This window comes from Pieris napi, chromosome Z (assembly GCF_905475465.1).
Source record: "Pieris napi chromosome Z, ilPieNapi1.2, whole genome shotgun sequence".
Classification (NCBI taxonomy): domain Eukaryota; kingdom Metazoa; phylum Arthropoda; class Insecta; order Lepidoptera; family Pieridae; genus Pieris; species Pieris napi.
The window spans coordinates 11,651,578-11,677,593 of NC_062259.1; the positions used below are offsets into that span (position 1 = coordinate 11,651,578).

The following is a 26,016-nucleotide window of genomic DNA, read 5'->3' on the forward strand; positions in this document are numbered from 1 at the left end:
CTCTCCAGGCAATATGGCCAGAGTAGCTAAGCATCCGTTTGTAAATGATAGTCGATCTCGGGATCTTGTGATCTGGTGATCTTTAATTGGTTGATAATGGACTTATTGGTTCTTTTTGCACTCCATGGAAAATACCAAAGTTCAGGCGAGCCAGTCTTGGTAGTATTCGACACGTTTCTGTTTTGCCATATTCTGGTTAGTTTGCTCATTGCAGTAGCCATCTCATACCCCGTCACCGATTAACTACAAGTGCTACTTTACTACTAGTGATTTAATACTAATTCTCCATTTTGTCTCAGAACTATGATTGTTACAACAAAATAGTATAAGGAAACAATAGAACGTTTATAAAATATTGGAAATAAGAAAAATCATGTACCCTAATGAATAGAAGTTTGTTTTAAATTTAAAAAGTTTTAAAAACCCAAAGATAATATCGAACAATTGTCAACGTTCGTAAATTTTCATTGTTTGTACGGCGCTTAAATTTTACTGTCTATAATTGGAAATATTGTAAAAACATATTATATATTATGTGGGTGATATATATATGACGTCCGTTACGCGACAATCAGCCTCAAGGCTCAAGCGATACTTCAATCGTCGCATTTATTTAGAATGTTTCGAAACTGTGAGAATCGTTTATACATCTAATTCGTGTTTATGGTCTGGATCAACGTAAGTGGGAATGAGATAAACATATTTGTTATCTGCCATTGTATATTAGTATTTCTCTGAAATCGAAGGGTTTTGCTGAATTTTACGTCACTGCATTTCGGTAACATCGTCCATTTGTTTGTTCGCGAATCTGTATTTATTTATTGGTCTGATTGCAGGAGTAACTTATAAATATAACAACTAAAGTGTTATATTCAGGTTAACATAATAGTTTAATGATATAATCTAAGAAGAATACAAGAAAACGGGACAAAGAGTGTCGTTACAGTATATTCATTCACACCAGCCACCTTCCTCTGGCAATGTCCTCTTCGAAGGCACCATAGGAACAGGCCTACTGTTTTAAGTTTAGAAGCCGCACTTCTGAACATTTATTTAGTGTTTTGAACTATTGCGAAAGATTCTTAAACCAGTAGATCTGAAGCCAGTTCTGTCTCCTACTTTCAGCAAATTGAATACGCTCCCATATTTGGTATTTCGACTACTTAGTGCTTATAAATCAGTGCCATTTCCTAAGGCTTCAGAGTGCTGCATGTTCAATTGTTAATTTGTATGGGTGTGGCTGTTAAGACACATCTGTATGATTAGACTACCTGATAGTCTATGATTTTTGGGTCGTATAAGATAGCCAATATCATCAGTACAAAATATCGTCATTTGTAGTTAATTTACAAATTGGTTCGCTCTTTTTACGTTTTTCAATTGTCAATAGCATTTCCAAGAAACATTGGTTGAAATCAAACGTTATGAATTCGTATAATTAACAACTGAAATTTATTCATTGAAATTGTGAAATTTGGCGATAAATTCATTTTTAATTATGACAAACGACGTTCCTTTGATAATTGCCGTATTTAATTACTCGTTAATATACAATTAAGTGATTTTAAATACATATCTATTATAATAATAACTTCAAATTTATAACTAATTCCTTTATACAACGACATTTTTACAAAACGTTTTTCTTTCAATCGTACCTATACTAAATTTTATTACTGCTTTCAAAATTAATTTTTGTTTGATTGACAGATAGATAGTAGCCGATTCTCAGACTTACTGAATATGCATATCTGTCGAGCCGTTTCTGAAGAGTATGGAAACGAACATTGTGACACGAGAGTTTTATATATAGATTTAAGAGATGAATTTTGACTGTAGTTTTTGAACGTTTCCTTGTCATTGTGTGTAAAGAGTGTGTATTTTATAGTAAAACTTTTATACGGGGTTAAACCTCTATCTTAAGATTAAGGTTTTATGTCAGCAAACTACACCCTAAGAGCCCTCAGAGGTTACGTTTAGCTCCGATCGGTAATCGAATCCTTCACCGACGTTATACCGCATTGCCGAGACTTCTCCAATAAGCGAATTAAACTGGTTTATAATTTAATTTTGCTGTCTTAAAACATTTAATTAACAAATTAAAAAAATAATTTTCCTAACGCTCTTTAAAAATATATTCGTTAACGTTTCTATTTTAAAGTTTAATTACACTTTTTAAAGTCAAATATTAAACATTTTTCCCTAAAACTCACCCAATATACGATTTTCGTCCCAAGCGTAGGCGAGAAGACTACAAAGCTTTTTGTTTTATCGTTTGCGGTGTAAACAGAGATAATGGAACAATGGGAATTTACGTCCAGAACATTAAACTAGTCACCTTTTATATAACAGGTGAAGATTCTAAAGCCAGCAAGCAAGACGTGGTCAATAATACAAATATACAAGTATGTACTACAAAGTAAAAAATCATTTATTCATATTGGTAACACAATGTACACTTATGAACGTCAAAAAAGAAATATTACATTAAATGCTTCTAATTTTACATTTACTGCCAGTTCTCAAATCAAGAGCGTAGGACGGAAGAGAAGAACTGGCAATAAACTCTCCGCCACTCTTTTTAATCGCCAAGTTTTTTGTATTACATAACAGGTGATATTGAAAATTCGATGTAGTACCCAATCTGACAACACAGATGTTCGCTATGCAATCAATGAGGCAGAGAGGTACCAAGTCTAAGAAAAATACCTACGGTGACACACACACACTTGTAATTAGAAGAATTGACATACAAAGATTAATAAAAAGTATATATGAGTTTAAGAACATTGTAGCAATTCCTTTTAGAATGCATGTATTTTTAATCGCCTCTAATAAAACGTAGGACATTATCAATCCGATGTTTTGTTTGCTCAAGTAGCTCCTACGTGCGTGGAAAAAAAAGAAAAAAAAAACTAAAAGTACAACACCAAAAATCCAGAAAAGGGTTTAATGTCAGTGCTTGAAGAGCCATACCACAATACTTTACTTAGAGACTAAAGAGCTGTGTAAAAAACAATTAATACAAAAACTAAACGAAACACAAACAGCCAAGCGATCACATCCCAGGTTGACCAAAAATACCTCCCAATTTTCGGGTGTTTTTTTGTTGAGATTTGACGGGGGTAAACAATTAACAATAAGTAAATAAAGACCTCCTTATATCTAACTATTCATACATTAATAGGCGAATTAAAGGGACTGAAATCTCTCGCTAAAAACAACTGCAACTCAAAATATCTAGTCATTTATGCTTTATATATGTTAAGGTGGTTACATATAATTTTTCTACATATAGGTGCTTGCAGAAAACAATAGTATTTATTCATTAACATAGAAGATATGCCAATTAGTTAATATAATCCTATGATGCCTATATATTTCTTTTTTATAAATTGTCTCTGGACAAAAGACATTTCACGATCTAGCCTCACTAATACTAATAAGAAATTTAAAAATGTTTTTTTACAAATAGACACAACAATTATTATGCGTAAAAGAATGCGTCGGATTATTCACATTTCTTAAATCGAAAAATAGAAGGACGGTCGGTAATACACTTCGCGTGTCACGAATGCATATTACATATTGAAAAACTTGTAGTTCTTGGTACTCACCTATTTCAGAATAAAATTTATTCCGTTAAGGCTTTGAGCACTAAATGGGCGTTGGCTTCAGATTGCATCCGTTTCTTTTATCATTTTTATTTCATAGACAAGTCTTCTATCATCGATTTTTGGATGTTAGACATGTCGGTTGTTACGATATTTGAGCACGAGAAAGTCAATTGAAGCACTGCAAGGGACCTTCGACCTCCGGGATATAGAGTCGCTAAAGCCTCTTGGCCAGCACTGCTTCTTAATCAGATCAAAACTTTACGTTATCTCTTTGACTTAAGAATTAGTTAACAATGTATATACGTACTAATACTAATTTCGTGCTAGTTTCTCTATTATATACTCAATAAAAAATCGTTAAAGTTAAGTAGTAATTTTGCTTTCTATATCAAAAATGTATTGTATTTTGACATATATAACAGGTTCATCCCAAGTCTAAATACTGAATTAACCTTTATGACAGTTTTTTGTTTTCTTAGAGAATCCTAATCTATATATATAAAAAGAAAATGGTGTTCGTTTGAGGCTCTTTCACGCTTAAACCACTTTTTCCAATTTTTCCTAGATGGTTTATGGCTATTTATTTTTTTAATTCCAACGTTCCTTCATTTTTTTATTTCTGTTTTACTTTTATGAAAATTTTTCCCGCTAATAAAAACAAAAGAGGCTTCCTAGAACCGCAAAACGTCAACATCTGTTAAAAACTCGATTTTCGAAATATTTCAATTTTCTTAGCGGGAAGTTAAAAAGAAGAATAATAAAAATATGAAAAAAAATAAAATAATGAAACATAAAATTTATTTTAATTCGTCCAGCAAAGCGGGCGCGAAACGGCTAGTATGACATAAAATCAAGGAGTTAATTATTCTCCATAGCACTCTTTCGTGTCTTTTTGTCAATTTGCGTTTACGCTGTGATAAAAATTATATTATGTTTCATTTTAGTGTAGGTGTGAACCAAACAACTTTGTGCCTGTGATGTCAAAGGAATAAATAAAAATGCATTTACTGAGATATTTTGTATGTCTTTTTAAGCAACTTCAAAAAGGAAATTTAATTTGAAGCTCCAAAGGTTAAACCTTAGTAAAACCTTAGGTAAAACTGCCGTTTATATGTATATTAAAAGAACACTGGCGCTACAACCGTTTAAGTCTGGGCCTCAATTTCTGTATCTGTTTCGTCATTTGTTTTTCCTAATAATCCTTCAGATGGTCACTTTTTGGTGCTAGACACAGGTTTCCCTGTGACGTTTTCCTTCACCGTACGAGGGAGTATTAAATGGTCATTTAGGCAGATTACATTGCACAACCGAGGTTCAAACCTACGACTTCAGGGATGAGATGTATGATTTGGGCCTAAGTCAGTTCAGAGTCTAAGTAAGATTAAAATATAAGAGATAAGAGATAAAACGCATTAAATTATGACAAATAGGTTTAACAAGACTAAAGAAATAAATTCGATATATTGCAGTCTTAAAGTAAAGTAACGTACTCTTATGTCTCCTTTAACACAATATTGCATCCTGGGCTGAAACACAATATTGTCTAAGTCAAGAGTAATTCCCGTTTTTCATTATGATAACAATACAAACTATATTAAACACGGTTTATAATTTATTATTTATTAAAAATTGTGGACTGCCGTTATTTTTGGGTAAGATTAAGAGGTATAAAGATTGTTTAATAATTATGAAACAATTAATATTATTATTAATAATAATTATTAAACAATTTTTAAAACAATTTTCTATCATCTCAATCTTACCAAAAAATAACGGCAGTCCACATTTTTTCCACAAAGTTGAAGAAAAAAATAAAGAATATGGGTTTTAATTGTGATTTTTGGAAAACGGCCAGCGATCGCGGATCATTTCTCATTTATTCGTTATATTTTAACTTATTATGACGGTATCGAAGCCAATTTTTGATTTGTCTTTTTCCTTGTTTTCTTAGCTTTATTTATTTGACATCTTACCGAGTATTTCGAAGAAAAATACAATATTGAAACATAACAAACTATTTTCGTAAACCATACGTTACACGATAACTAAAGAGGTGAGATTTAGTCTGAGACAATGTCGAAATTCAATACATTTTGAAAACGTTTTTTTTTATGCCTTTTTGAAAAATTAAACCTCACAGCTCAGCTGTTTTAAAACTTCTGAATAAATATAAATTATTTAATAACCAGGAAAACGTCACTGATGTTGAAATTACTGTACACGCGTTTTGCCGATATAAACAAAATAACACAGAATCACAAAGTACATAGTTATTATTGGACCCTTTGATGTGTGATTTAAACCGCGAAGTGGATTAAATTGAAATCTGTTTATGTAATTCCCAATAGTTCAGTGTACAATATATTAATACCATTGACTACTAATTTAATCATGTTATATAAAATTGCGCTTTTGTAGATAGGATTTACTATGTATTGTTTTGTCAAAGTAAGTTAAAAAAAGTGCGTGCGTACAAAGTACACATGTCAGAAGTGAAACTTCTTTGGCAAGATAATTTTTAACTCTTGTTCATATTTATACAAATCTAAAACTTTAGATTTCCGAGACTTAGAGGGAGGGAAAAAGGAAGATATGTTAGGAATTTAATTTTCATTAAAATATTCAACGTGTCGAGAATTAATACAAATATTAAGAAATATATATTTTTTTTATTTATGTCTTCGATAATAAAAACACGTAGCATTTTAATTAACAGTTCGTTATTTGAGATATCAACAAATTATTTTGCATAAAATATAAAATACTAATATTTAATAGATTCTCTTTACGAAATTTTTATTTTAAAATAGAATTTCTATAAGGTAATTCACCCTTCTCACTCTCTCTCAACCGGTCTCAATCGTTCTTTCCTATTCTTCTAAATTTTATATATAAATATTTCATACATATGATCCTCGGTTTATGAGCAGAAATTATTGTTTCTGAAAATGTTAAAATATAGAAAAACTATCCGAAAGAAGTTCCGACCCAAGAGCGATCAATCAAAACCAACAGAGTTTGAAACGCTCCAGCTAATCATGAAAAAGAACATTTCCTTTGTGGCAACTTCGGATAGCTTTATCGAGTTTCAACAAAGTTTTTTGCTACTTGGGATATTCTATGATACATAGATATATAGTAGAAGCAATGTTACTATCTAAGGTGAGAAACCACCTCTTCACATTTTGATATGGATTCTAAAACATTAATTGTAGATCGTGCATAAGATATTTTGTATTTAACACTTCTGTTGTTATTTATTTTAAACCTAGTCACGCACTGCATGCATTTCCCCGATATTATATTTTAGCTAGCTAGCAAGCCTGGAGGCAGCTTGTTAACAGTCAGGCTTCCGTTTCCTTCCTTATTAAATTAACCGTTTTCTGGGAGCGAGAATTTATAACAAAAGACGCAAGACAAAACGTTGCGTTCCATTGTTTTTGGTCAAACGGCCGTAATGTGACGCATCACGTCACGTTTCCACGTGTAATGAGCTAGATATTATTTTGACCAATCACATTCTCACATTTTTTCTACTCTAACGCAAAACTATGGTTTAGATTCCAAAAGCTAGGATTTAGCTGTTGGGTAAAATAGATACGGTGAAAATGCAATTGCGTTGCGGTTTTAGACAAGGCCGACCTTAATTGAAGTTCAACACTACGATATTGATTGGAGGTGACAGATTCGATGTACTAGCTTTACAATTCTTGTTTGTATTTCGTGTTGAAACAAACACATGTACTTTGAGAGTAATGTATTCTAAAACACACTACTACTACGACTGACCCTAGACATACGGGTAAAGCTCAGACTCTGAGCCGAGACTTAGCCCTATGTGCTTTGGTGTGTCAAATCCTTCTTTGGCATACATTAGACACATTTATATCAGAAATTAAGAAGTATTCCTTTTAAATGGAATTTGTTACATATTGTCTAGTCTACTTTATTTATATACTTTAATAAAATAGTAACAGCTCTATATAAATACCTATTTGATAAACTCAAGCGTTCACATACGGAATATTTGATTGTGGTTTCCTATCGCAATACATAGTATTAACGCATAAATTCTAGCAATGTTGATATTTGTCCAAGTGTATATAACATACAAATAGATAGAATTAAATTAATTTCTAGAACAAAATAATTTATTAGACTTTTAGCTTAGACTCGACTATAAAGTTGGTAAAATTCAGATTTATCAATTAGAAACACGAAAAATCTGTGTAAAGTAACGTTCTAAAGGGGCTTATTTAGGGATTCTTATAACCAATTACGACTAGTAAGAAAAACAGCCTCGGACTCAGATTGCTACATCCATTTCGAGATTATTGTTTTTTTACAGGCAAGATCGTTCTGTATTGGAGACTTGCGTTAATTGAAAAAATTCATTGCACAGCCGTGTTGACAATTAAAACACCTTGTACATTGTCAATATATGACATATTGGAACCATATGTACTAGTATTAGTTGAGAAAAAAAGAAACATTTACCAGAGTACGTTTGTAGAAATACCTAGCGACCACAAGTTAAAAGTATGAAAAAATTATTAAGCGAAACGAATGGAAGTCTGCCAATCTATATGTATAGCAACCAATTCGCTGGTAATTCATTTGACATCTTTGGATATCCTTACACGTCGTCAATAGTAAATCTAAGTAGGTTTTGTATGTATGTAGTGTGGACTCAGTTTCCGCACTTAGACGCCCATTTTGTCCGTTGTGCGTCAAGTCGTGGCTAATTAAGCCAGCCTAGCGAGCATGGAGCCTTCACGGAGTGACCTCACTGCCCCGAGAATATACGTTTGTTGGCAAGCCACAGACACGCATTCTAGGACTACATGGGTGACTGATTCTTTCGCGCTGAAACTGCTTCTGCACAAGAGACTCTGTCACGCCAAGGACAAAGTGATGTTTATTAAGACAATGGCTCGTAATAAAAACCCAAAGGAAGGCCTCTTTCAGCCCGTTTCGTGTTGTGTCTTTTTGATACGAAACGGGCTATTATGGAGTTTTATGGGTGCGATAGGATCTATCAACAGTTATACCGTTTATAGTTTGCATAAACAACTAGGAAATCGTTGCCAAAGCTTGAGAAGATTTGATTAATGTGATTACGAGATTACACAATCCCTCAGATTTAGGGCCGAGATTGGTCACATCCTATTAAAATACGGAAATCTTAAACACTAAGGGTCTGTTTCACAATGTATGGATACAGTACCAAATAGCTTGCAACTCATACATTATTTGGAAGATAAATTGTGCTATTTGACACTTCATCGGACTCATAACTTATGATGGACTTTATGTGACGAATAGCGCTATCTGACAGTGAAATCGTGAAACGCAACAAAATAAAAATAAAAAAATAAAATATGTTTATTATGGAACATAAGATACATGTATCACTTATTCCACGTCATTAAATTTGAAGGCATCCCTACTCATCGGCAAAGAAGACAGAGGGTGTAGGCCGAGAGAAAAAGCCGGCGTAAAAAACTCTCGGTACTCTTTTAAAACAGCAAATCATCAAACAACACTTATTTAAAACAAATATCGCAAATAATAACAATAGTGTTTATCCTATCTATTTATTATTATTTAAGTAATAAATAAATAGCTAATTTGGAACTTATGTAAAACTTATCCGTACATTGTAAAACAGACCCTAAGTCTCAAATATCGATCAAATCTATCGAAAGTAACAATTTTAACCTATGACATATACGTTCCCATCCGTGCCAGTGTTTCGTTGACAATTCGGGTATTTTATTGATTGATAAGTCGTACAAATTCCGTATAAAATTAATTACGTTATTATTGGTAATATACAAAAAAAATATTGGTTGTTTGTAAAGTAGGTTTACGATCGAGATGTTTACGTGATAACGTCTTATTGGTGATATAAGTTTTTGGGAAGTAAGGAATTAATGAAGATAACAATTTTTTCAAATTTTAAATTACATCTATCGTTTTATTCACACTTTTGATGATAAATTTCGGGTGTAAAATGACTGAAAAGTTTACTTATTCGACTATGATATACATTTTTCTTCATACATTCACGGAATGACTGGCAGCGCTCGAGATGAGACGGGAGATCGGTCCGTCTCTCTCTCGTTATACCTGCGATCGCGCTCGTGAGGTTTTGGTGTGACACAAGTTTCTGAACATGTCACCCGACTAAAACGATTTTAAAGACGTTATCACGTCAAAAAACCAGTGACGCAACAACCTTATAGGACTTAGCCTCGGATTGCGATTTGTATTTTCATAGGCAAGTAGCAGCCTTCTGTACCGGACACACGTCGGCATTGGGTCGAAATGCTGGTTTCCTCACGACGTATTAATTGACGCTACTACTGAATCCACTAGAATACCACCGTCTTTATACACACTGGTGCGTTTAAAACGGTCGCATTCATAAACATTTTAAACTTTGACTGTAACCCTAACGCAAGCGCTTTGTCCTTGTATAAGGCAGTGGTTTTTATCTATGTGTAATGAGTTTAAAATATATTTCTTATACATAAATCATATCCAAGTACTTTTATTTATCTTGTTTTTGAATGAGATTTATATATCCCGTTATAAATTCGAATCCGCCTACGACATCACGAAAACTAATTATAAAGATGGAAGATAGGATTAGCTTCGTATATTTTTAACGCCCGCGTAAAATGCATTAATTTTAAATCAATATCGTTTCAGCCGTATAGTCTATTATAATCTCTTGTGTAGGTTTTGCATAGTTCATAAGGAGATTATGAAATATCTAGTATACTTGACAAGACAATTTTATATAAACGTTACATGATGTAGTTAACTTTTTTTCGTCACTGTTATCTTTACTAACATGAACTGAAGTTTATCTGTCTCTCTTCAGTTGGCAGCTCATGTCTGAGCTTCGTGGTCAGCAAGGAAGCATCTTGAGCGAACTATCTGTTTCCACTGGTTTCGGTTCATCTGGTTGGTGAACGGCCACCTGATCTTTTGCCTCCTATGTTACCAACCACAATCATTTTATCCAAGTTCTCATCGCCTCTGCGCCAATATAAGATACAATTCGCTGTAGGCATATGATAAACAGGCGAGTACGTTTATCTGTAAAATAGATTTTAACAAGCCTTTTACAAATAATATTTTGTAAGCGATAAAAGTCCATGAATAGCCGTTTATGTGGCAACCTTCAGATCTCGCAAAGGCTTAGACAGTCGACACAGAATTATTATACTAATGATGTATCGCCTTAATTCCTCTCCGTACGTTCTCTCCGTTTTTAGAATAGTCCTTTCCTTTTTAGTCTTTTTGTGTAATCCATATACGTTGATTCTGAACAACACATTGAAAATCAAAATATATTTATTCAATATTAAGTTTATTTTATCAAGTATTGGAGCACCTGAACTAAGCTCATACAATGAATTAAACTTACTTTACTAAAATACTATATAAAGAAACAGAAAAGTGAGAGTTAGTACTAAAATAAAAGTACACGTGTAAACGGGTTAAAAAGTTTGTACACACCAGAAGTGAATGATAATGTTTGGGAAGGGATGGATGGAACAGAAGGTGAAGAGTGCTAGTGTAAGCAAAATTGTCTCCCGGAAGCCCGAGGAAGGTTTAGGTTATAATTCATTACGGTTTATGATTGAAATTGAAATATCATTATAAATAATGAAGTCGCAAAATATCTTGCCAAAACACGAAATTGCGTCAGTGAAACTGCGGAAGCTAATAAATGTGATTTGATTTCAACAATATTCATTACTAGCTGCCCACGCGAACTTAGTTCTGCCTTAATATAGTTTTTTTGAAGTGAAACTTATTTAGGTGCATGATAAAATTTTACGCATGAAACGTCACGAAGATGTGCAGCGTTTTTGTCGAAGAAAAGTGAGAGAGCGATTGAGACCTATTGAGTGAGAAGGGCGAATTACCTTATAGAAATTATATTTTTAAAATTAAATTTTCATATGTAATACCACAAGAGCTTCAAAATTATCGGGTATTTCCCGATAGGTTCGTTGCAAACAATTAATATAGTCGTCATGACGACTATATTTGTTTGCAGGGAACCTTGAGGGAAATACCAGATAATTTTGAAGCTCGAGTGGTATTCGGGGGATTATTTTTCCGACCCAAATGTCGGCCAATAGAATTGCACCATGAGACGAAATGTACAGTTAACAAATAAGAATTTCATAATGAATAAAACAACTACTTAATACTTTTCTTGAAGCAACGACCAGAGAAAATTTTCACAAAAAATTTTCAGTATAATACCATGTAGGTTGTACCACGTGACGTCGAATGGTGCAATTCTATTGGCCGATATTTGGGTCGGAAAAATAATCAAGAGAATTTATGAAATATTAGTATTTTATATTTTATGCAAAATAATTTATTGAAATCTTAAATGACGAATTGTAAATTAAAATGCCACGTGTTTTGAGTATTTAAAAAATTAAATTTTCGCCGCTTTTAATATTTTAATGACAATTAAATTCATTAAAGTCTCAGAAATATAAAGTTTTAGTTTTGTATAAATATGAACAAGACTTAAAAAAAAATTGCCAAAGAAGTTTCACTTCTGACATGTGTACTTTGTACGCACGCACTTTTTTTTGTAGCTACATACCAACATATGCAACGTATTGCACTACCCCATAGAGACGTACGTACGCATGTACGCTTTTCCGGAATAAAAATCTAAGAGCTAGTGCTAAATTTTTATTTTTTTATATATAGATTAACGCTCAACGTTTTTTTTTTAATCCTAAGATTATATCTTCGTAACATTCTTAGCAACAATAGTACATATTCTTCGGAATTTGTTAGGGAAACTGTGAAAGTTGTGTGTACAAAATCCGTGTAACTCATAAAAGTTGTAAATTTGTTAGAGCGATAACTTTTAATATTGCCACTCTTTAGTTGTATGCGACTTTTCATGGTCCATTAATTTCTATCGTATAAGTTTAAATTACTGTATGCATAAAATTTCGATTATATATTGTATATTTATTTAATTTTAAATTTTTTTAACTGTACTTTTTTTTAATACAGTACAATACAAAACAAAAAACTTGTATATAGTGTTCTGGAACATGTAGACTTCTACTACCTCTCTCCCCTTTTTTCCATCCCGAGCATCACATCCCCAAACACCAACTGTGGTTTCCTCTTCATCCTCCTATCGACTGACCTGTTTACCTTATTTTCCCATCTTGTGGCTGCCATTCAGTTGTAATTTTCTTCTGTTCTTCCGACTATTATGATAACCGCTGCTTCCATGGGTTTGTGCTTTCATACAGGAGATCGGTCACCTACATGCCTAATCTTCAATCAGTCTCTGCCAGTTTGCCTCTTTTAGCTGAAGGTCTTGCAGTACTCCACAGTTACAGGTCTATTAAAGCTAAAGCAAAGAAAGAACTAAGATATAAGTTCAGAACAGAGAGAACAAAAGCTTCGGGGTCTCTAGTCCCCCAAATATAAGATATCCCATCAGCTTGGAACCCTTAAGATTCAACTTCCCTTTATATAAAGAAATTTCGTTGTTTCAATCATAGCTGATTTAAAAAAATCTTTTCAGAGTCAAGCAATGCGTATAGTTCGCACTGTCGGCCAAGCTTTCGAGGTGTGTCACAAGATGCAGACTCCGGAACAGGCAGCGTCTTCTGCGGCAGAGGAACAGGCCTCCGTGCAAGCCAGCGAAGCGGGTACATCTAGAGGTAAAAATACTATAAATATACATAAGAGGGTAGAGGGTAGGAGAGTCACTAGTGTCGCCTCATTAAACATCATAGGTACAATTTTGCTAAATCCGGCCCAAATTTATGTATTCCGTGGTATTTTCTGTGATTGATGAATCTTTTATGCAATTAGTCTGTCGATTAGGATTTAACTATCAAAATGTAATACCTAATATAATTATCATTTCATTTCGGCGGTTTTAACGCATTTTTGGTTCCTTTAATAATTCCATTACTACTACGAGTTTCAAGTTTGTTGTAATATTCTATAGAACATACTAGTATCGTAGCAGTAAAAAGTGTATTTTCAAGATATGTATATTATGAGTATATCACCCACTAATATTGTTCTTAAACAGTAAAGTGTTTATTTAATTATCAAAATATTAGATTTAAAAATATACTAATAACTCAAATCACACCCACTTTCGGAGGGAACTGTTGCGAAGTTATATTAGATTTTGTGGTGATGTTAAATAAATAGTAATTAGCTTAAAAGCTTTACTATATCATTTACCGCAATAAAGTTTATGTTTCTACCGGTTTATGTATTTCGTGGTTACGAAATATTGACAAATTTTAATTGCAATTAGTTATTAATAATCGTAGAAAAATATCTATATATTATTATTTTTCTTATTCGTTGATGAGTGGTTGTTGGTAGCTTATTAACTCTACCTTTCGAATGCCTTGGTCAGCGATTCATACAAATATAATTTTATCCTAATCGATAGTCTTTTATAAATTCGTACTGACACAACTGCTACTGCGAAATTTTTATTCTGAGCGAATTTTCAAGCGGCGAATTTTTTGTTATTACTTAATTAGCAATAGCGACTTACAAAAACATGTGTAAATGACAATTTGGTGACGCAGATTTAAGTGTGACGTGTGTATTACTTTATGATTTTTTTTATTATTTTTGTCTTTGTCTTACAAATGTCTATTCCATATATCAGGTTGCAAATTAATTGTGTAAATCTACCAGATAGCAGACGCTTGGATTATTGTGATAACCAACATTGATTTATATGTGAGACTAGAACACCTGGTGAACTTCGTATCCTACATTATATTTGTGTCAAAACTTAACACATTTTTAAAACATACAAACGAGATTCGTGTATTATAACTTTAGTATAAGGTCGATACTAACAGCTATAATAAGCTATAATATAATATAATTTGTGCCATATTGTAATTTGATAATGAACACGAAAAATGTGAAATTGCGCATAATCGAAAGAAGTTTTTAAAGTAAAAACTTTAAAACGTGTTCCAAATTCAAAACAATTAAAAAGATGAAAAAAAAAAGAAGTTTTTTGTAACAGTATTCAAAAGTCAAAAGTCAAAAATCATTTATTCATTTAGGTAACACAATGTACGCTTATGAACGAAAGTATACATTAAATGCTTCAAATTTTACATTTACTACCACTTCTCAAATCAAGGGCGTAGAACGGAAGAGAAGAACTGGCAATAAACTCTCCGCCACTCATTTTTTTTATGGCTATACTAGTTAATAACTATACTAGAATACTAATCCTCTAATTGAGAAACTAATGAAATAATATGGCGAATGCCTATAGAAGTTCAGTGAATTTTTCTGAAACCTATAACTGACCAGCCAAAATATAATTAGTTAACAACACACAAATATTCAGTAGTATTTAAAATCTTCTTATCTTACATAATAATAATTAAAAATTTAAAAGTAGAACTAATATGATATAAATATATATAACGCGACCATTGTGGAGACTAATAAACAAGATAAGCTTAGTGTGCAGACATCCGTAGTGGCCGCCGGTGTCAGGAAGAGCATTGACCAGTGGGAGGGGGTAACAAATGAGGAAAAGAAGGTCAGAACCTACTCAAACGCAAAAACATATAGAAGCAAAGCTGCTGAGGCAACAGCCGTTCAACAAAGTGCCCTCCTTCAACTAGACGCTGCCCGTACTTTAAAGGGTGAAATTAAAATAGCTGTGACCACTGCTATCAAGCGACTCTGTGAGCTAGTTAAAGAAGCAGAGGCCCAGACAAGGGAGGGAAACGAGAAAAAGAATGACAAAGGAAACGAGGAAGAAACAGAAAAGGACAATGATAAAATAGATAACACACGACAGGTTAAATCAAACGGGATGGAGGAGCAGCTGATAAGACTAGGGAAGGAGACTAAAAAGTTAGAAGAAATTACCAAGCTACTCCAAGAAAATATTAGTGAGCAAAATGGAAAGGAAAAGAGACTAGAAGAAAAAATAGAAGAACAGACAACAATGATGAGACAAGTGTTGGAGGGGAGACGCACCTATGCCAAGGTAACGAGCGGCCAAAGAAGAGATAGGCCACCCAACCCAAAACACGGTGTTATCATGGAAAACAGACGTGTAGAGCTGCACTCCATGATAATAGCACCACGAAATGAAAAGGAAACGGGAGACCAAGTAATAAATAGAATTAGGGAAGCCGCAAATGTTAAAGAGGGAGGCATTAGAGTGGATAGGATTAGAAAGATCAAAAACGGAAAAGTAATAATTGGATGTAGAGATCTAGAAGAAAAGGAGAGACTCAAGCAAAACTTAGTGAGTGTAAATGAGCACCTGGAAGTAAAAGAAGTCGAAAACAAAGACCCACTAATCATCCTAAAGAATTTGCTGAATTACAATACAGAAGAGGATATAAAGCAGGCAATACGAACACAAAACAGGAAAATAGTAGAACACATAAGAGAAGAAGACTGGAGGATAACAGAAAAATACCGTCGCAGAGCGAGGAACCCATATGAGGGTCACGTCATTCTTCAGGTCTCACCAAAATTATGGCAAGCGTTGACTAGCGCAGGAAAAGTGCATGTGGACCTTCAAAGGGTGTGGGTTGGAGATCAGTCCCCTCTGATGCAGTGTATGAAATGTCTGGGCTATGGCCATGGGCGAAAGCACTGCAAAGAAGAGGACGATCTGGTCTGTTCCTGTGCCCACTGTGGAGGAACCCACATGCGGGAGAAGTGCCTCAAATATAAAGCAGCTGAAAAACCCACCTGTATAAACTGCAAAAGGATGGGTTTCGAGAGACAAGACCACGGAGCCTTTGACGTTCATTGTCCAGTAAGGAAGAGGTGGGATAGCCTGGCCAGAAGCAGAGTAGCTTATTGCTAAGGGCCAGCCAACGGTAAAATCGATAAAAATAGTGCAGATTAACCTGCAAAGGAAAAGACTCGCAATGAGTGAACTTATTTGTGAAGCACAATCGAGGAAAATAACAGTCGCTCTAGTACAGGAGCCATACATTGGAGCCCTGGGTAGGGTGAAAGACTATAGGGGAGTGAGAGTGGTGCAGTGCCAGAATCCTCCGGCGGGTAAAGTAATAAAGGCAGCAGTGTTAATTTTTGACGAGGATATTGGTATTACCCAATACCCCGCACTAACAACAACTAATGTAGTGCCTATCAAACTGAAGACCACGGCACAAACTGGCATTGCACTAATCTCATTCTACATGGAACCAGACCCAGCCTGTATAGAACCCTATCTAAAGCACCTGGAAACGACGGTGAATGAGCTCAATAGTAGAATAGTGCTAGGGGGTGATGCAAACGCCAAAAGTCCGTGGTGGGGAAGCCCAAAAATAGACAATAGAGGACAAGCCTTCGGAAGTCTGGTAACAGAGCTTGGCCTGCACATACTGAATGATGGGAAGCAACCAACATTTGAGGTTATAAGGAGAGGAACCAGAATAGTCAGCCACTTAGACGTAACAGTGTGCACGAGTGACCTACTGGGAAAGATTGAAGATTGGAGAGTAGACATAGGAATGGTTTCATCGGATCACAATGCCATATTATTCAAAATTAATGCAAAAATGCATCAAGGAATCCAGAGAAAGAGTAAAACAAAAATTTACAACAGTAAAAAAGCTGATTGGGTAAAATTCAAGGAAGAAATGTTAGGAAATATAGAAAATTCTCAGTTAACAGAGGACGTCGTAACAAAGACAGATAAAATTGAAGACTTGGAACAAATTGTAGAAAAATTCACAGATGTAGTAATTAAATCAAGTGAAATAGCAATTCCAAAAATTAAAACCGGGAAGAAAACAAAAATGGTTTGGTGGACCGAAGAACTACAGGTGCTCAAGAAACAGGTTGAGACTAGAAAGAGAAGGATAAGATGTGCCGCAGCACGCAGAAGGCAAGAGGTTGTAGGTGAATACCTTGCATTAAAACAAGAGTATGAAAACCGGATCAAACAAGCCCAAACTGAGAGCTGGAAAAAGTTCTGCGAGAAACAGGAAAGAGAGACAATGTGGGAAGGTATATATAGAGTGATAAGAGGGACAGAGACCAGAGTCCAGGATTTACCACTTCGCAGGGACGGTAGATACATTAGCGAAAGGGAGTCAGCGGAGACCTTGGCAAGAACCTTCTTCCCGGAAGACACTAGTGAGGATGAAACTGAAGACCACAAATTGATAAGAAGAAGAGCAAACACAGTAAATAAAGAGGGACATAACTTAGTCTATGATCCCCCTTTTACAATGACTGAACTCGAAACCGCCGCTCTCAGTTTCAACCCGAGGAAGGCCCCCGGAGAAGATGGCATAACGGCGGACATAAGTTGGCACGCGATAAACGCGGCGCCTAACTTATTCCTCACCGTCCTAAATAAATGCCTGGAGCTAGGGTACTTCCCCAAATTGTGGAAAAAGGCTACAATAATTGTATTGCGCAAACCTGGTAAGACAGATTATACAAACCCGAAGTCTTACAGACCCATAGGCTTACTACCTCTTCTAGGCAAAGTATACGAAAAAATGATAATCGCTCGGCTAAAGTGGCATCTAGTCCCGAAAACCTCGAAAATCCAATACGGATTCATGCCCCAGCGGAGCACTGAAGACGCCCTATATGACGCAGTCACACATATACGCGCAAAGCTGAAACAAAAGAAGATACTAACAATCGTATCACTCGATATAGAGGGCGCATTTGACAGCGCTTGGTGGCCGCAAATTAGAGTCCGACTGGCAGAAGAACAATGCCCATTAAAACTAAGGAAAGTAATGGATAGTTACTTACACGAAAGACAAATAAAATTAACCTACGCTGGACAAACGGTTGAAAAAGTAACTAACAAAGGCTGCGTTCAGGGTTCAATAGGGGGACCAACAATGTGGAATCTAATATTGGACCCGCTCCTACAGGACTTGCGAAATGGTGGTGAGTACGTCCAGGCTTTTGCGGATGACGTCGTTTTGATAGCGGAAGGAGAGACCGGTAGTGAGATCCAGCAGAACCTCAACCTAACATTGAACCGGATACATAGATGGGGTATCCTAAACAAACTCAAGTTTGCGCCACACAAGACCAAAGCCATGGTGGTGACGCGCAAACTGAAGTATGATACCCCACGGCTAAATATGAATAATGTACCGATACAGATGGATAACCACATTCGAATTCTCGGAGTTGATGTGGATGCTAGACTCACGTTTAACAGACATGTGGAGAGGGTATGCCGGAAGGCCATCCAGATATATAAGCAGCTGGCCAAAGCCGCGAAGATCGAATGGGGACTAAACCAGCAAGTTATCGCGACCGCGTACACTGCCGTTATTGAACCAATCGTAATGTATGCGGCCGCGGTGTGGGCTCCCGCGACATATAAAATCTGTGTACGCAGAAAACTAAATCATCTTCAAAGGGGCTTTGCCCAAAAAGTAGCAAAAACTTATAGGACGACATCATTACACGCAGCAACCCTACTGGCCGGGATACTTCCACTAGACCTCCGTATTCAAGAAGCCGCTGCCTTATACGAGATAAGAAGGGGGGTCAGCACGGAAATACTGGAGGGCGAAGAATTAGAGAGGAGAGTGAAATACGTAGATCTCCCACACCCGGCGAAACAAACAAAACTGGACTACAAGATGCTCACCAATCCGGAAGAAATCGAAGGACACGGCGGCACACAAATCTATACGGACGGCAGCAAAACAAGTATAGGAGTGGGTGCCGCTTGGACGGAATGGAAAGATGGAATGGAAATAAATAGCAAGATGATTAAGATGGCGCCCCACTGCACAGTTTTTCAAGCTGAATTGACGGCACTACGAAACGCGACTAGCCACATAAATAAAAATAAGCGTGACGCTAAAATATACAGTGATTCTAGGTCAGCATTAGATGCTATTGTGAGTGGACGATCTCTCGATCCCCAGGTAGCCGAGATCCGCCGGAGCCTGGAAGAGTGCCGCAAAAGAGGAACTCATATAAGCCTCTTCTGGGTAAAGGCGCACGTTGGTACGCCAGGGAACGAGAGGGCGGACACGTTAGCAAAAGAAGCGGCGGAAAGACTAAGGTCAAAACCTGAATACGCCGCATACCCCCTGTCATATGTAAAACATCAGATAAGGCAAAAGACTCTAGATGTATGGAATGAACGCTACCTGGGGGGTGAAACAGCTGGAACTACAAAATTATTTATCGCAAATGTTAGAACTGCGTACAAATTAATAAAAGAGAAGCGTTTCACACCCCAGATGGCGCAAATTCTTACAGGGCACGGAGCCTTTGCACATTACCTTCATAGGTTTAAAATTAGGACAAGCCCAGCATGTGACTGCGGCGATGAAGAACAAACAGTAGAACATGTGCTCATACATTGCCCTATTTTCGCATCGTCCAGGCACGACCTGGAGCAACAAATGCAGATGACTGTAGACCGTAACGGCCTACAGGACATGTTAATAAAGCACAGATCGTGCCTGGAACGGTTCTGCGAAAAAATTGTGGAATATATAAAGGCGGCAAATAAAACCCCAAGAAGGGGTCTCGCGAGGAATTGCGTCCCGGCTCGCCCATGAATATTGTTAACAAAAATATTACAGATGTAGCCGGGGCGTCTTTCGCGAGACGTGTGATGTGCAAAGGTCCCTGGACATAATGGCAGGGGAGTAGAAAAGTGATATATTATAAAAAAAAAAAAAAAAAAAAAAAAAAAAAAATATATATAACGTATTGACTCAACGTTATATCGATAAATTTACTATTGAGCCTGCAAACCGCTCTTTACGAGAAATGTATTGAAAGTTGCAACACCATCCGCCTAATTACAAGGCATCCTAAAGCCGATTATACAAACTCTGATTATAATCCACGTTACCATACTTTAAACGTGTTGTATAAAATATGTTTAAATTGAATTATAATCCATGTTTGTATAATCGGCTTTGGGATACGTATTTTATAAAATACGTTTAAAGTAAAATTAAATATCTTTGAAGTTCCCTTATATTAGAACAATTATTAATCTATTTAATCCTTATGATCAAAAATGGTAGGATTTTCAGTATTTTCGTGCGGCTATTCTCTATTTGACGTCGTATATCACCGTATATCACCATTACACTAATAGTAATTTGTGTTGGTGAGATTAAAAAAAAATGGTGATTTTCATTTGAATAATTATAATAAACACTTTATTCAAGACAAACAGGTGTTGTGGGTAACTAGAAAACAATTAATACATGGTACATGGTCATTTATAAAACACTTTTTTTAGTAATTAAGGTGTTAAGGCCGATTTACATTATCTTAGTTTTTAGGAGAGTGCTTTAGTACAACTTGAAAGGCAAGTTCTTTAGCGTAGCGTTTACTAAAGCAAGTAGCGTTTACATGTTTCAACTAAAGTACTATCCTAAAGCACTCTCCTAAACACTAAGATAATGTAAATCAGCCTTTACAACTTATTAGACATTTAGTTAGCGTGAATGTGTGAGTGTGTGAATGGGTGTGCATGCGCAGTTTGAGAGTGTAGCTGAGAGTTGTTATGATCGTGCGCTGTATCTGTGTTAGTTTTTGGAACCTCAAAGTCATGCCAAGATACGTAGTAAGGGTATATGACTGATGGTTTGATAATAATAATAATTTATTGCTAGAATATGGTACAAAAATGTTTTTTTGTGGTACAATCGTAAGTTCGCATATTCTGCCACACATAATGGCGTGCAAATTTGTCTTCAAAGGAATTTTACATTTTACATTATGAGTCATATTAATTAGTCAATTCTTACATTATTTCTACAATACATATATTATCAAATTAATAGACTAAGCGCTTCTGCTTACGTAAAGAACTCCTAAAAAGGAAATATCCTTTTCGATAGTTATTCCACATTCAAAAATAAGTATTTACGTAAATTACTGAGACGTTATCGTATACGTTTCCATCGTGTATGACCGGCTTTAGTAACTAAAATAGAGCTATAACACCATGGTTTTGGTTTTATTTCACGCTGCAATAGCGCGTGGGTCATTGGGCGTACCATCGTAAATCTAAAAGCGATTTGTGCCAACTATTTGAATCATAATTACTTATTGAGAGACATCCTCCAACTAGACGGCAGTTAAACTGTTAACTGTGAATGTTTTATTGCCACTTGCACCATACATATCGTTTTCTGAAATAAATATAATCTTAAAAACACCATTTCACAAACATCCAAAAGGTATTTCTTGGACAAGCTGGGGTGTGATTGTTTCATAGGATTTGATATTTACATATATTTATATCGTATTGTTAACTAGCTGACCCGACAAACGTTCTTTTACCATGTATATTATTTCTAGTAAACATTTTTAGTCAGTATAAATAACTATCTACAATAAAAAATAGGGGTTGATCGTAGAGGGGTGAAATTTAAGGGTTGTATGTATTTTTGTATGCTGTATCATAAAAAAATAAAAACAAAAAATTTGTCCAAAAAAAAAAAATACATTTAGGGGGATGAAAAATAGATGTTGCACAAAATTTCACGAAAATCGGTTGAGCCATTTCGGAGGAGTTTAATTACAAACAGCGTGACAAGAGAATTTTATTAGATAAGAATTTTTATCTCTCTTCAATCTGCGTTTAAGAATTTATTTTTCTAAAGTCTTTAGTTTTACTTAATTGAATGTATATTGTGGTCTGGCACTTCTTACAATTAAACCTCAAAGTGTTTTTTGTTAATTAATTTATAATGTTTAAACAATAAAAAAAACTAAAAACTTAAGTAACCATCGGTCGAACACTACACTATAATACTAAGACGGAGTTATAAGATTGTAAAATAAATAGCAAATTTAAATTCTGTATCTGTATTTGTCATTTTATTTCATGTAAATTTCAGTTAATGCGATTAGTAGCCTCTCAACCCTGTTTAATTAGACGAAGACGGACGGACGTAAAGATTCCGAGGGTGGCGTTTTTTCAAATGTTATCAAACAAAATAATAATAATTAAAAACGACGGACTATGTTTTTGACCCCTAAGGAGTTCCATCGAATGCGACGATGTGTAGAGAGGAACGGAGATTACTCCGAAAAACAATAAAAGTATTGGTAACTTTCTACATTAAGCCGTTTTTCATTTTCTAAACATTTTCAGTGTTACCTAGGTATTTTTGCCACGAAGTATTAATAAATAAAATAAAATAAATTCACCCATATGAAAAAAACGTTGATTATTTTAGTTTGGTACTTGAAAAAATAGGCCTTACTATAAAGCCAGTGCCGAGGAAATCCAGTTCAGAAGGGTTTATTGGCTGTTAAATTACATCCTGACAGAGTGCTTTTGTTTCTTAATAAATTTTCCTTTATTTGTTTGAAAAATATGATGAAATTGAGAAAAATATCAGTATTTCTTCCGTTTAAATTGGCTTTTACATAAGATTAAAATTTTATGCTAGGTATCTCTGAATTTGGCGATTTGCCTGCAACATCAAATCAAATATGATTTACTCGTTAAAAACATGAAATCTATCAAAATTAACATTTACTACCAGTTCTCAAAGGCAGAAACTCTGCGCTATTCTTTTTAATCGCCAAGTTCATCGTTGTAGAAGATGCTTGTAAGCAACTACCACTATTACACCTTGCTTCACTTGATATGGAATAAATTATGATTCAATACAAATACTGGACAAGGAAGAACACCGGATCAGATATTACCAGAATTCTTTCTTGGACCTCTGGTGTATGTTAAAAATCAAATCTAGCACCCCTAAATGAAAACATAATCAATAATAACAAACGCACTAAGATCAAAATGTAACATATTATGTTTAACTATAATATAATTCATTTTACTAAACATTGTTAATACAATTATTAACAATATTTTCCTCAATCTATTAGTAAGGTCTTAAAGTTATATTTAGTCACATAAATATATCACACATAATCACAAAAACTGCTACCTAAACGGCAAAACTTTATACCATCAAATGCTAGTGCGACGAAATGTCTTGGCACAAGAGTATATAAAACTAGTTTAAAAGTATTAATTGAACCAAATTATCAATACTTTTGTAGAGTGTATGTTATACGATTATTATAATAGATGATAGTCTAGTGGCGCTAATCGCTTATAGATAGATTATCGCATTTTATTATAGACAAAGGATATCATTAATCAGTCATCTCTGTCTGACATATGCTTTTTACAACTAAGAATTCTACGATGTTTATCTTCACCGTATGCGCAACAGTTAAGCACAAAATTCATTGGTACACCGCCTTGCTTGACCTTGGAGCAGCCAGTCGCTCGCTTAAATCACATAGCAGAAAAAACAAACACTTGGCAAAAATAATTGGCGATTAAAAAGAGTGGCGGAAAGTTTCTTGCCAGTTCTTCTTACCCGCTCTACGCTCTTGACTTGCGAACTGGTAGTAAATATAAATTTACAATTAATTTAACTTCTTTCTGACAATTCATAGGTGTACATGTTTACCTATATGAATAAAGATATTTTGAGTTTGAGTTTAAACCACTAGGCCAGTGCTATTTCTCGATTTAATTTGAGTCGCCCTAACGATTCATGTAAAACATGTCTAAATTCCATTGTGTCTTGGGAATATAATTAGGGTTTATGGCCGCTTTTATGACGTCCAACGAAACAGCTGCTTTGTACGTCATGAATGACGTAATTTTGATAATAATGAATTTAATGAACTAGTTTCTTATACAAAGTGTAAAATTACCGCTTTTGTTTACGTTGTTTGCTCAATAATGGTATCTTAGAATCCGGTTAATTATACGATTTTTTAGTTTAACTAGTATGAAATGGACAGGATTCACTACTGAATGGCAACCCCGAGAGGTAGATATTCAGGCTATGGGGCTGTGTGGACTAGAGTTGCCCGGAATTGAAATAATTAAGAGTAATAAGAAAAAAGAGAGGACGCCCAGTAACAACCCGGGAAGATGAAATAAAAGAGGTAGTGGGGAAATATTGGTAAATCGTAGCGAAGATGAGAGAAAAATTGAAGAATTTCGAGGAGAACCTCTGTGGTCAGCAATCATTTTTGTTTGTTGTATTAAATTTAAAAGTATAAGGTCACAGAAATCAATACGGCTTCAACTTAATAATTACTTTAAATAATGAGGATTAATTTGGGTAATTCGATATGTACAAAACCCCCGAAGCATCTAGAAATTACTATTATATTTTGGAAACTTAAATTCATTTGATGAAAAATCCTGCGATTGGATTCTGGGTCAGATAAATATAACATTATTGAAAAGGATTCAAAAAGAAAATTATGGAAAATTTTACTGAGAAACCGTAGACATCTGACCTGTTTATATGCCTGTTTAATCTGGATATTCTGTTCTTCGGAAAAGAGGGACAAATGGGAATACGACATGATTTTTTTTACTCAAAGGTTGGGGCAATTAATTTTGAAATATTTTAATTACTTAACAATTAAAAAACTAGTTTAAAAATCCTCTTTATTTAGAAAACTAAAATAGTATTTTACCCTCCGGAAATTGACAAACAAAAATCTGACATAGCATACTTTATCAGTGTCGGAGAAACTATTTCCATGCGTCAATTACTACAGAAAATGCTATAAGATGGCCGCCAGAGAGCTGTCATCAATCTCAGTAAATTGAGTACTAAAATATTTTTCAAAAATAAACCACAGAAGTATTACTTAAGTTTTGTTAAATAAACTTTAATAGCTTAACATAAAATTATACGGAAAAATACATAGAGAAACTTAGATATTAATTCAACATAATATTTATTAAACAAGTATTACAAGAGGAATCAAGAATTAAGGAATTAAGATTCAGGATGATCTAACAAATGTCAGTGTGATTACTTATCGTATAATAATCGTACCATAATAATTTTGATTACAAACTATATAAATAACCGATTCCGTTGCAGAGGTGCATTAAGCATTCTGGTTGCAATGCGCTAAAGTCATGTTTACTTTTCACGAAAGAATTTAAAATTGTATGAAACCATGTATTTTATAAGATTATGGACACAAATCTTGGCAACTTCATAAAAACGTTAATTATTACTTTTGTTAGCTTATTATAATTACTATTACAGTTAGATTTTTTTTTATTAATATATGTTTAAGTCTTTAGACAGTTCATTTACCAAAGTGACTCGTAACATTCTAGTGTTCGTGATAAGTTTTTTGTATATAAATTTAAGTACATTACATATGTTGCTAATTCTACACTGCAGGGTTCCAATAACTTTTAGTGTATATTTTGTATGATATAGTAAAGAAACATCTTGACTTTCTTTATTGATTACTTATAAAGCCCTAAGCGGTTTAAAACCGGTATTAAACGGTA

At 34.6% G+C, this 26,016-nt stretch overlaps 1 protein-coding gene across 4 annotated transcripts in view; it reads left to right on the forward strand.

The window, feature by feature from the left end:
- LOC125062341 (dystrophin-like protein 1) overlaps nucleotides 1-26,016 on the forward strand; it is a 150,847-nt gene that overhangs the window by 96,930 nt on the left and 27,901 nt on the right. For all 4 annotated transcript variants that reach the window (XM_047668180.1, XM_047668178.1, XM_047668177.1 and 1 more), the window contains one exon: nucleotides 13,216-13,354. In XM_047668180.1, coding sequence (XP_047524136.1) covers nucleotides 13,216-13,354 — 139 coding nt within the window. The remainder of the gene's footprint in view (nucleotides 1-13,215; nucleotides 13,355-26,016) is intronic.